At 39.4% G+C, this 13,656-nt stretch overlaps 1 protein-coding gene across 16 annotated transcripts in view; it reads left to right on the top strand.

Moving 5' to 3' along the window:
* The window catches only part of nrxn1a (neurexin 1a), a 158,894-nt gene that overhangs the window by 82,612 nt on the left and 62,626 nt on the right, over nt 1-13,656 (top strand). For 10 of the 16 annotated variants that reach the window (XM_057357869.1, XM_057357864.1, XM_057357872.1 and 7 more), the window contains 2 exons: nt 5,017-5,220; nt 7,884-7,910. In XM_057357869.1, the coding sequence (XP_057213852.1) occupies nt 5,017-5,220; nt 7,884-7,910 (231 nt within the window). Of the gene's footprint in view, nt 1-5,016; nt 5,221-5,775; nt 7,911-13,656 lie in introns of all 16 variants that reach the window. The other 6 variants (XM_057357876.1, XM_057357875.1, XM_057357874.1 and 3 more) reach the window with 2 other exon arrangements.

The following is a 13,656-nucleotide window of genomic DNA, read 5'->3' as shown; positions in this document are numbered from 1 at the left end:
TGTTCTGCTGTGGATAGCGTTGGGCTTGGTAGGGGAGGGGTGGCCTGCAGCTCCACCGTGTTATTCTTGACTTTCTAGATGTCGCCAAGCGCACTGAGAAGCGTGTTGGTAACTGAACACGGAAAGCATGATTAAATGACATCATGATTTAAAGAGGAGATCTTATTATTTGCATGCAGATTTGGCTTTTGCTTTACAGTTCATTACAGTGATGTTAGGGTTAGAAAATGTATAACATTGATTGATAGGTTCCAAAATTAATTATTAATACGATGCATCTTGTGTTGTCCGCTTTGATGCTTGTAAGTGATATGACAACCCTATTTTATGTATTTATGTGTTACTGAATATAAAACCGTAGGAATAAAAGCACATGTGAGAGCTTGATTTCAAGGGACAGGTGGAGCAGGACTGTGATCGGCTCTATTTGCATGCGTTTGGTGGATGCTGCATTTCAGAGAAGGAGCTGGAAGGGACCGAGCACTAAATGAAAGTAGGAGCAGATGGAGGAGCAGATGGAGAGAGTGACCAGCCATGTGCACTCCTCTCTACCTGCGCTCCTCCAGTTCCTTCTCTCCTCAACCGGGACGAGTTTGAGCAGCTTTCGTGACGGTTTAGCACTTGTTGTGACAAGAATGTTCGTTAATTGAGAGCTCTTTGTCATTAGAAAAATACAATAAATACACTAAAATGCAAAGAACAGATTCAAGCCTTCCTGATTCTGACCTAGTGATGGTAATTTTAAAATGGTAAAATGGTCCAGAAAACTTTATATCATGCTAGGGTTGTTCAATGACTAATCGTGAATAATCGCATAATAAAAGTTTGTGTTTATAATAATATATGTCTGTGCATATGTGCATATTTATTTTATATTTATAAACATTCACATACCTGTACATGTATATATGTAAGAAAAATATAAAACTATAAAATATCAAATAAATAAATGTTTGTAATTTAAAATAGAAACATTTATTATATACATGTATTTATAATTTAAATATATACATACATATATACACACACACACACACACACTTATACGTATATATATATTATAATATATGAATGATATATAATTTAAATATTTCCTAATTATATGTTTATGTGTACGTGTTTATAAATACAAAATAAATATGCACAGACATATGTTATTATAAACATAGATTTTTATTCTGGAAGCGATTAATCGTTGAACAGCCCCATGCCTTCATAATTTATTTTGAAGTACTTTTTAAATGCCTTTTACAGTATTTAGAGTTTTTCTGAACGTCAGTCACAAGCAACAGCTTTTGCCATTAAGGTTTTTTTTTAAGTTGATGTACCTGGTTACCAAAAAGGAGTGTCAGTAAGGAGCAGGTATGAGATGTTAAATAAGACAAGATTTATTGTGTGAATAAAAACAAAACAAAAAAATCTGGGTAAACCTCACTCGTGAACAAATTATGCGCAAAGTGTGAAAATATTAATTATTGTGTTTATTGCAGAATACATAATATGGTAGCTATGAAATTAGCAAGATGAAGGAGTAAAAAAATGTTTAAGATGTCATTTCAGACAGTTCTTTGCTCCCAGGGTATGTTGTCATAATGACACAATCCTCCTGTGATGCATCTATAGGCACTGCTGTATATTGTTAGCAGACAAACTACAGTATATAAACGAGTCAGAGTGTGAAAATTGTGTTCTAAGAAAGTTTATTTTCTAAAAAGTCCACAGTATTTGAGAAAACATGACTACTGCGGCGTAATTTGCGGTCAGCTGAGCTCCGCCAATCAATCCTTCAATCCTGTCATTTCCCACACCCCTCTGTTCGGTCTCCGTGTTGTTTTCCTAGCGTGTTTCTTAATTTGAAACCTCTATAGACCTTGGCGAGGCACAGTGAGCTTCTCTTCCATCTTGTCCAGATTGGATGTGATGTGTGTGCTGTCGAGCAGTGCGGATGCCATGCCGTTGCGCTCTCCCGCTGCTTGACTGCATAGCCCTGTTCGAGGAGGCAATGAGGGTCTTTCTGAACCACTGGCCGTACCTCTCTTTTTATTATCCTCTCCCGTGGCGTTAGACTGCTCTGCTGGAGATGAGAGGGGGGCTCGTTTGTCAACCTGTCATTATTTTGAGACCGGCTTGGGGATTGAGGTCAAAGGGTACGGAGGGATCTCCAGCCCAGGGGAGGTGGGCACTGTGCTTTGTGGTGGAGCCCAATAGTTAAAGTCAACATGAAATGCAGTTTTGCTTTCGTAATACGACACATTTCAGAATGAAATGGAACTTTAAATGAGACCAAAAAAGTAGGGTGAGATATAAGTCTATCCATTGGGAATTGAGATGGGCATTCTGTAGCGGTACAGAGTCAGACTTGAATGCAAATTTGCTGTGTATGTGCAACATTGAAGATGAAGGTTATGGTCAACCTCAGGAGCATCAGCGCTAACTGCTCTTTTTCAAATCCATTTTGAGTCTTTTTAGAGGCATAGAAGGTTAACATTTTGATAAAAGATATCAAACTTTTTTTCGACGTACATAAATATTATAAGTACAACACAACCAGGATTGTGTATTAATATTAGAAAATAAACGTGTTTTCATTTAATGTTGAGTTTGAAGATCTGAGATAATACTGTGTACTTGTAGGTTCTCAACTCAAAAAAGGGCAATTCATAAGCATAGATTGCTCCAAGGAGCATTGACACACATGCACACTGATCTTGGATATTAAAATAATGTTCTTTATTTCACTAACCTCAATTGGATACAGTACGTTACATCAGCCAGCTGCTATAAATGGCAAAACTGTCACTAAGTAGCACAAACTAGGAGAAAACTGCAAAAAAATCAAAGTGGGCTGTGCATTGTTTTATGATGTTTTATTAACAAAGTTCGGGAGGAGTACGTGCAGATAACTAACCCAGCTGGCTTTCCATGACCAATCTCACAATCAGATAACTAACCCGGCTGGCTTTCAATAACCAATCTCACCAATAATATTTTAGCCCGGGAGAAAAACCCTTATAAATAGACAAGACGCCTTACCCTCATTCTCTCTACATTTTCGCAGCATCCCTCCTCCACCCCAACTCCTCACCATCAGCCTATTTTACCGCAGCATAACAGGGAGGAACGACCTGAGTCCGGGCACACACCGGACCCGGGGCCCTCTCCCCGGACAAGGGGCGGGCGCTCCGAGTTCGGAGGAACCACCGAGCTCGGAGCCCTCTCCCCGGGACAGCACGCCAAATACGCATAATATCCCTCCCCCATCTGTAGTTATTATATGCGAGGTGAACTCGTGAATGAACAGAATATTTTTATGATGAATCTGTCCAATCCATTTTTCAGATTATGCAATATATGCAAAAATGTTTATTAATTTGTGTATTTGGAATAAAAAAATTACATCCCCCATTTTAATTCTAAAAGGCTGGGCTTGTTTTGCAAGACATTAGATACATGTTTCTTGCAACTTAAATATAATATCTTATCCATTGGCTACATTTACACACACGCACACACATTATTCCTCTGGGCTGAATGTACATCCCTGTGCTGATTAGTATGCATGCTACCATACTCGTGTTCCTGTCTTCGCCTTGTTTCCGCTGTCTCGTTCTCTCTGTTGTGCTCTCAGGCTCGGCAACAGCGTAACAGAAACAGCGGATGCCGAAACAAGACAGGCACAAAAATTAAAGCCAGAGTGTGTGTGTGTCTGGGTGTGCGACGATGAGGCCAGCCTAATTGGTGCAAGCCTGCAGTTTCATCATCTCCACTACTCCCACACAAGCAAGTGATGTCTCTGTACTGGTTCCATGCCAGATGTTGTCCTCTGGTTGAGAGGCCGGCCTTTGCGCAGAGGCAGATGTGTCCAGCCTCCATTATGCTGCTAAATTATCTGGGCACGTATGCAGTACCGAGTTCCTCTCTGGAACCATTCTGCATTTTTTCTACACCTATTTTTCTAGCAAAACTTTGCTCAGCACTTCTGCGCTTCTATTGGCCATTTTTCACCAAAATGGTGTTGATGTGTGCCGTAGTCGGTGCGGATACGAAACCTCTCTTAATACTAGCTTGCATTTCTACTGTGACATCTTTAACAAAAATACTACATAACCGGCACAAACATAAATATCATATTCTTAGTTCACAAGTCCTATTGAAATATATTTTAATATAGAACGTTTTTTTATTTAGTGTCTTTTATATCACAAGATGCTATTGTAAAAAAATATTTTTTTGGGTTGACTAAAAAAAGGTAACATAGCCTTGCCTTAAAATGTCGAGTTATTCATCTTAAACATATTAGTTAACTAATGAATTTCATGCAAACTCATTGTGTTAACTAATATTTTTAAGTGTAATTAATTAAAAGTTTTTGGAAGCCAGGTTGCTTATTTTTTTTAAGTTGAACCAACATTTCTTTTTTACAGAGTTTTGAGAACATAATTCCAAATAAAATAATTAGATTCATTGTCTTTCATACAATAGTCAGAAGTTATTTAAGAATTATTTTACATTTATTAATATAAAATAAGAATATTTGCCCTAGCAGCTGGTGAGCTTGTGCCGATCACTCAGAGACCACAACTATCTCCCATTGCAAATGAGATGTCTTGAGATCCTGCCCACCAAATTGAATTCCTCAATAAGATAATTGTCATATGAATAAACAGATTGGAGGAATGGACGGTGGTTAACAGTGCCTCAGAAACCCTTCAGCACGAATACATTATGTGGGTCTTGGTAAACACTGCTTTGCAATAAATAGAACAAATAAACCTGGTACATAACCATTCTTTTTTTTATGGCATTTATCTTCTGGTTAGAATGAGCTGTGCTGATAAGTGGTATTGTTATGAAATGCTGTAGAGAATCTCAGCATCTGGCTGTAGATCTTTAGTAACCAGTTGTTCATCTGTCACCATCAGCTCTGGGGTTTATGATCAGCCACAGAGCCGCTGTCATTGCCTAACACTCTCATATTTAAGTGTTTCTTAAATTCTCTCTCTCTTTCTCTCTCAGATGCCACTATCCTCAGTTATGATGGCAGTAAGTTTATGAAGATCCAGTTGCCAGTGGTGATGCACACAGAGGCAGAGGATGTGTCACTACGGTTTCGTTCCCAGCGTGCCTACGGTGTTCTCATGGCAACCACCTCCCGCAACTCTGCTGACACTTTGAGACTGGAGCTGGATGGAGGGCGTGTCCGACTCACCGTCAATCTAGGTACATCAGCCAATTAGAGTGCTTACTGCTATCCCTACACACAGACATAAAGCTTATACTGTATGTGACACAACATGGCATGGAGTAATTTGTTAAATAAAGAATGATTTACAGTAGTTTTACATTAGCAACCAAATTTATTGATACAGTATAAATACAATTTATGAGGTGACACACACAGAAGCTATATTAGTGAGGACCTCTTATATACAGTATGCAATAGTTTATATATTATATATTTGTTATATTTATTATATACTACCCAATAATAGAAATGTCTTGATAGTATTACATGTCAAATAAGACATCATTTGGCTGATTTATGAGAATAGTGAAGATGACTACAGATGTCTCTTTAAATCTGTCGACATGTTTCACTATATTTGTGAGGAGATTTTTAAATATTTGGCCCTCACAAATGTAGCCAAAATCTACAGACACATTTACCTAGCCATCCAAATGAGGACTTATGTTATTTTTATATAAAGTCATTTTAATTACTAGAATTATAATAAGTTACTAATTCATTTATTACTTATTTACATGTTTTGTCAGATTTAGTGAACTTTTGTCCTCAAACTATGGCTAAGTAACCCCCCCCACACACACACACACGCGCAATGATTTCACAGACATTGAAAATTCTTTTGCTGTCTATGTGCATTGAAGAAAAGGATGTAGCACCTTCAAAGGCCAGAGTCTGCTGCCAAGCGCTCACTCCCAGATGAGCACGTTCTAGACCTGCCCTACCAGAGAGTGCACAGTCCCTGCCCTGCCCTGCCCTGATCCGCACTGTACTACACCTGCATAATACATACTCACATATACCGCAGTCTTCTCTGCACACTTCCCACTCAACAACCCATTATTATTATTCCTCCCAGTGCATCGCCTTTGAACATGTCTCTACCCACAAGGCAGTGCATATTCCTAACATTATACAGTCATATATAAACACTACCGCTCCACTCATGACGCAGCACGAGTTCAACTTTGGTTCACATTCAGTATTTGTGAACATCAGCAATTTTACTGCTTGTATTCTGTCCACCCACGTTATGTCAGCTAAAACATTTTTCAGAATTGCAGTCTGCAGAAACGCAGGTGCCACATCAAGACGTATGTTAAGGGTTCCCCACAGGCACCGTGTCTTTGCTGTTTATGTAGCATGTGTACAAACCTCCAACAATCCCAGCAGGTTGGACCCTACATACGTTCACATGTGTAATAACAAACATACACCCACACCATCACCATCCTTACTGCCCTGCAGGGCACTGCACTCCCTGTTAGGGTGGACGCGCGTTGCTCTCTGGCTGTTAGCGACCACGATTTCTGCTGCGGTTGACGACACGCGACGGGCCGCAGCCTCATGGGAAAAAAATAGAGCTGGATTTGTGTAATGCTCTGAATTCCTCCCGGTCCTACACTCCATCATAGCACACACTCAAGCATGGGACAGCCCTGGCTGTGCAAGAGAAATATTGATTCCCCATTTCCAGAGGTGTGCTCGCAAAATATAGTAGCAAAAGATCAGAGCGCGGACTTATGTTTGTTACAGTACCAGCCAGAACAAAGGCTGTTGTGCTGTGCATCGCTGTAAAAAGACACGGCGGTAGTACTGCGTTTTAAGCAGTTCACCTTGACTTTTTCAAGATTTGGGGTTTATTCTAGAGCTTTGAGGTAAATTCGCAACTTTAGAAAGCAGTTAACAGAAACTGAATGTTAATAAGCGTGAGTTCATTTAAGAGGAGGAGTTGCCATGGCAACGACAATTTGCTATAGTATCTGTACACTGTCCTATGAGACATTCCTAAGAGATTTCATCCCCCTCCACACGCACACTTCATCCATACAAGCTTTCCTTGAAACTTCACTGTGAGAAACCACCATACAATATGTTATTTATGTTTATTTATGAGTGTGGTGGTTATTCTCACATGCGGGCAGGTACAGGAAGTAAACCTCATGTCAAAGGCTTCCAGACTGATTTTATCTAGGAGAGCATTCTAAATCCAGTTCTGCTCCCATGAGGCTCAAGCCTACCGTGGACGAGCTCTCGTGCTCTGCTGTGACATGCCCATAAAGAAATAAATATAGCATCTTCCTTTCACTCTTTATCCGCTAACCAAAAATTCACGTAGAACGTGATTTGTTTTTGTGTCTGTTTCGACTCATTAAAAGCAAACTGGTTTTAAAAATGTGCATACGAGAGCATCAGAAGCGCCAATGGCGAGGACCGGCTGTTTTACTGGCGAGAATATCTCTCCTTCCTGCTTCCTGTGCCATTTTTCAAAGCTCACCCAGAGAGGAAATTAATCAATTACCTCTGCATATTCAGTTGCCCCTAGACTCATATGGAACTGGGTATAATCACATTTCAATACATGCCAAATTTCCCTAATTCTAAATATATTATGGGACAATGAATGCATGAATATTCATGAACGCAGGAAGCGAGACTGCGGTCGATCCACCTGGGGTTCATTATCGGCTTGCGGGAGCTAAAAACGGAGGAGGGTTGGTGGTCAGTGAAACAGCCCCTTGTCTGTCCACGTAGTTTGCGTGTCCGTCCCCAGTTTGTGGGCTATGTATTGTTATGGATGTGTGCAGTCGTTACCTTGAAGGCTGAATTTACATCTTGTGTGTTCTTCCCCATTTAGACTGTATCAGGATTAACTGTACTACCAGTAAGTGACTTCTCCCTCTCCCTCTCCTCTCCTCTCCTCTCCTCTCTCTCTCTCTCTCTCTCTCTCTCTCTCTTTCTCTTTCTCTCGTTCTCTCTCTCTGACTCTGATACTGAATAAAAACACCTCGTATATGTGTACCATTCATTCGTGTGTGTGCATTCGAGTGCGTGTGTTTTCTGAAGTGTAAAACATTGCCATTACGAGAGCCCCGTGTTGCAGCCAGCAGGGCTTTGAATGCTTTTTATAATAGGCTAGTTTTTGCCTGTGGGCTTCAGGAGCCTTTGGGCATCCTGGCAGCCATTTTCTAGGAACGTGAGAAACGGGGCCGACTGGAATGATAGGAGAGGCGATTAAGTTTCGCGCTCGCAGATCACACTCCAGCTCGCGCCGCTTCCAATAACCCTCGCCCAGATCATTTCCTCAGAGAGCCTCTCCTCAAATCCCTCCTCAGCCTCAAGCTTTCCAGCCAATGACTCAATGATGCTTTTCTCTTCCTCCTCCCGTGGTTTTGTTCCCTCATGGTGACTGCTAAAGGAGAGACAGCGGGGATTTGGTTGCTTTTTCAGTGGGAACCAGAACGTTTCACTCATTAATGAGATGGGTCTATGTATCTAAATAGGGATATCAAATGATTAATTGCGATTAATCGCATCCAGAATAAAAGTTTGTGTTTACATAATATATGTCTGTGTACTGTGCAAATTAATTTTGTATTTGTAAGCACATACACGTGCGTGTATATTTAGGCTATATTTACTTGTATTTTTTATGTTTAACAATAATTTAGATTTAATATAAATGTTTATTCATTTTTATATTTTATATTTTTCTTAAATATTTGCATGTGTGTGTATGTTTTTATAAATACAAAATTAATATGCACAGTACACAGACATATGCTATATTATGTAAACACAAACTTTTATTTTTTATTGATCATTTGACAGCCCTAATCTAAAACAATAATTTGGTCATTATTTATACCTTCATGTTGTTATTGGATATCCTGTTTTTACCCTGACTTTTTAATTAAATTCACTTAGTTGTACAGTATCGGCAATGAGCAATGAGCAATGAACAAAACAAACAACAAATATATGTATATATATATATATATATATATATATATATATATCAATAAATAACTAAATAAACATCAATACAAAACATAACTTTAAAAAACTTAGTTGTTTTAGTTGTGTTCACTTTTCTTTGACTGAGAACGAGGACTTTGATATTTTAAACAATCTTCATGCAGGTGTATTCCATAGAAAACCAGTTCAAAGGGTTATGTATAGAATTTTGTTTTTTTATCGGTTGATAATAACTTTTTGTCTGTTCTTCACACAAAAAAATTGTTGTATGGATTCAGGAAAATGAAAAATTCACATACACTATTATTTTGGGAGTTTAACAGATGTGATCACTATGAGATTTCCCTTATGTGTTCCACAAAATAAAAAAAATATGAGCAAAAAGGTTTGGAACGACATGAGGGTAAGTAAATAATGACTACATTTTTTATATTGGGTGAACCTGTCCCTTTAACTGCTGGGAGACGTGTGGCATGTCCAGTGCGGTACTGAAGAAAACGAAAGAGATGAAATAATACACATATATGTTCTCCATCTCTGTAGGCTTCGCCTATCTATTTTTTTCTCCCTAAATTTCATAGCTTCAGCCTCTCCTGGCATCGATCTTTGAAAAGCCTCCGGGTAATTAATGACAGCCTCAAACACCTCTTTTAAAAAGAGTCTTTGTTTGTTTGTCTGTTTTCTTTGTGTCTCTCTCTTTGAGTGACTCATCATAAGCTATGTCTCCAAACTGCCATTGCTTATTCACATTCAGGGTATTAAGATAATGATCAGCTATCACCATCAAACTAATATGACTCTGCATCCAAATGTGTCCTTTAGAGATATTTGCTTTCCAGTGTTGCATAGTAACAACAGTGAATTCAATTATTTGCTGAAATTTGGATTTCCCATCCAATCAAAAGCGTCCAGAGATTTCAAGGATTTCGTATCTTTCATCTGATAAAATGTTTATCCCTCCGTCTCACCGGGTGTGTTTTGTTTTGTGCACCTTTATGGGCTTTTGTGAGAAAGCGGTTGTTTTGTTTCGTTGCGACCCTGAGCGAAGTTTATTGGCCAATTTGACAATGAGGCAGTCAGCTGCGTTAACCTGAATGCCCAAGATAACAAAGCACCTGAGCTTTCTCAAGGGATTTTGCTTCATATTTTCCTCTAGTCTCTCTACATGACAGGATAACACACTCTCAGGCACAGCCATTTTGTAAACAGGCCAGTGACAAATAAAGCTTTGATTTAGCAGTTTAGGCCAGGTGCACACTGTACAATTTTTGCCACATTTGGCATGCACATCAACAGCCGAATAATTGCCTGTGCAAAAACCTTTAGTCGGGGACAGAAATGTTAGGCTTAGGAAACATTAGGAGTAAACCCTTTTTTATAATACAGCTTTGACCTGCTTTTATTTATAATAAGGAAAATCTATTTTATTTACCATTACCATTTTCAGATTCCATATTTTTCTTTTTTTCAGGTAAAACAGATTAAGACAAGTTTGATTGGGTTCGAAGTGTAACCAAAAATACAGGATTCAAATTTTATTAACAGATTTAAAAATAGCACAAGAACATGTCCTTTATCTACGACCTCTTACTTATTCAGATGTCCCCTGACAGAGAATCCCATGCATAAACTCCAGCCTGATTATTTAATAACACCTTCCATTCAGTCTTCACAAAGACACGTTAACCGTTGACAAGTAGAAGACATTTCAATGCATTCAGAACATCCTTTCAGCAAATCAAGAGATTCATGTGAATTCAAAAGAACCTCATTGCTCTGAAACAACCTCCTCTATAAATATGCAGCAGCGTTGCCATTTACTGAAGCAGCCGTGTTCATAAATATTCAGCTGATATTCAGTGATGCTCGTCTTTCATTTTTGATGCAAATAGAACGGAGAACAGGACACAGAACGCCGGCCCGAGTGAGCCACGCTTACTATGTTTGAGGGTCCCTATGGTCTGTTTGTCTGTATTTACTGTGTAACTTTGTACGTTTTACCCTTTCGAGGCTTCATCCTTTGAGAAAACATTAACAAGCTATTTACTGAGGTCACTATTCAGGTCCACGGTCTCAGCTCTAACCTGGCCTAATTTCTGAGCAATAGAGCAGATGGTCACATAACCATGCCCCACTAACAGGAAGCCTCTCCATCATGGTCCCAGCATCCCAGTTTGCCGCAGTGAGACTCAGATCTGGGCATGATGACTGACTTTGTTCATGTGCTATTGGGCATCCAACCCGAGACCTTTTATCCATCATGATTGGTTCTTTAACTGATTTGTTGCTTCCTGATAAAAGCCCAATTTGTCCCCCAAACAAGCCATCCAGTCCTGTGGGTCCGAGCTATGTTTGTAATATGAGGTCTTCTCAACAACTCAGCAGTGTGCACAGTAGGGACCTCTTTTTACTCTTAAGGGACTGTTATCTGTTTCTGGTGAAGTTAAAAAAAGTCATCTCTCTCACCTATTCCTTGGAGAGACATTGTAGCATGTAAAATGGTTGAAAATGAAGGTAAACCCATGGGCCGAAACCATCAACCGCTCACCTTGACAAAGCACAGAGCTCTGCTTACTCCGCTGTGTGTTTTGGCAACAGAGGAACAAACCAGCCCTGGCTGGCCGATGTGAGAAACACAAAGTTGCAGGGAGCTGTCAGGCTTCTCCACATCTTCCTCACAGTTGGGCATCTACCCACACAGCAAGGAACCGTGGGAGATAATTACAGTATAACCAAACTCCAGATGAACAGGGGACCCAAAAAGGTGCGAACGGTCCCATGAAAACCACAGGAACCAATTCCACGTCGCAAAACACCAGATATCGAAGCGAGCGCAAATATTTCCTGCGACTGGTTTGTCACCCGCCGACAGAAAGGGTACAAGGCCCCCATCTAATAAACAAATCAGAAATTAAAAAGTTTCGCACCGTTATCCCCTGCTGAGAGTTTACATTTTAACTCTGCACAGACTGAAAAGAGGCTGCGTGTTTCTTGTTTACACTCTGTTGTTTCAATTTACGAGTCACCCAGGAAGCAAATTGACTACGATTATTTTTCTCAAAACTGCTATGTGTCGTTGCAATTTACTTGATTTATTACACTCGTTTTCCTCTGAAATAAAATATATTATTTGTTAAATTTGTGCAATAGAAACAGGATGCGAGCGGCAGCCATTTTGTTCCTCTAGCGTCTGCGGACGTTCATAGATTTTTAAGTCAATTCAACCTTCAAAATGTGTTTTTATCGGTTTCGTTCTACCTCCTTTTTTGCTCAAGGACGATGGGTCTAATTGTCGGAATATGTGAGGAAAAGACAGAATCAGGGATTGTGAGTTGAAGGAGATGTTTTATTTAAGCTCCTGCGAAGGCATTTGATGTTTAAGCGGCCTGCTATTGTGCAGCCTCATCTCTCTGTTTTTTATCCTCGTTAATTATCTGTGTCAGCCGTAGCCATTCCTGTCAATCGTGTGTGTGCACGTGTTTATGAGAGTTGTTCTCCTTCTAACATGAAGAACAAGCCGTTGCCAATTAGGGACTCTAACCCCCCCACTCCTCCCCTAGGGTGACAGTGTGTTCAACTAAGAGTGTGCTGTCAAATCAACTCATGGGTTGTTAATGTGGTCTTGAGTGTCAGCGGTATGAAAGATGTATATTTAGATACTAGCCGGGTCGGTCTACGCTCTTGGCTAAATCAGGCTATTGCATTTTGGCTGGTTAGGTTTGCACTTCAGGGGTCCATATTTTCACCTTAGGTCTCTGACATTTACAATCACGTCGTTGAAATAGTTCGGCTGTTTGGATTTTGATGACCTTTAAATTATTTTCTATAAAAACTGCTTTATACTGCAGAATAAAATGTGAGGCATGTCGGTTTAAGGTTAGGGTTTTATGTTGTGGTTATTTGTCACGGCTGACTGGGAAATGGAACGTTTTAACTCGTGCTCTGTTAATATGCAAAAACATGTGCTTTTTCATTTCTGTGACAAATTATTTTTTTATCCAAAATGGACACTAGAGTGGGTCCTTTCAATACCCATACTTTATCTTTACTAACACACCTGGCACATTACCTGGGTGGTTACGTATGGGTAGGACAAAAATGTTCATTTTAGATGTGCCAGCCTCACAGAAAAAAATCATGTGATCCCATTGGTTTCATGTGGGTATCACATGGGATTCACCAAATATGTTCCAAACCATGTGACTACATGTGTTTTTGGAGATGTGAAATTTATCTGCTTTTCTTTAAGGGAATTTCATAGTTTATTGCAAATCCTCTTTAAAAAATGAGTGCAACAAAAGGTTCTTCATAGCGATGCTATTGAATAATCATTTTTGGTTCCCCAAGGAATGAAAAAGAACCATTTCTTTCTTGGATTTTTATAATCTGTCTGAAGAGCCCTTAAACAGAAAGGTTCTTCAGATTTTAAATGTTCTTTATGGAACCATTTAGGCAAAAATAGTTCTTGTATGTCATCGTGAAACACATTTTTTAACAGTATAGTTATAGTAGAACAGTTTCTTTAAGTGAAACATTTCTTAAAGATTTCTATTTGAAATTTGTGGACTTTAAGCATATTTTCTGATCCCTAAAGATCACTTTGCTAACTCTATTGTCCCAAAACAGTTCATATGCCCTCAAAAACACCTCAA

The sequence above is a fragment of the Triplophysa rosa genome, linkage group LG18 (assembly GCF_024868665.1).
Source record: "Triplophysa rosa linkage group LG18, Trosa_1v2, whole genome shotgun sequence".
In the NCBI taxonomy this organism is placed as follows: Eukaryota; Metazoa; Chordata; class Actinopteri; order Cypriniformes; family Nemacheilidae; genus Triplophysa; species Triplophysa rosa.
The sequence above is the reverse complement of the archived record's forward strand: the minus strand, read 5'-3'. Positions and strand labels throughout refer to the sequence as shown.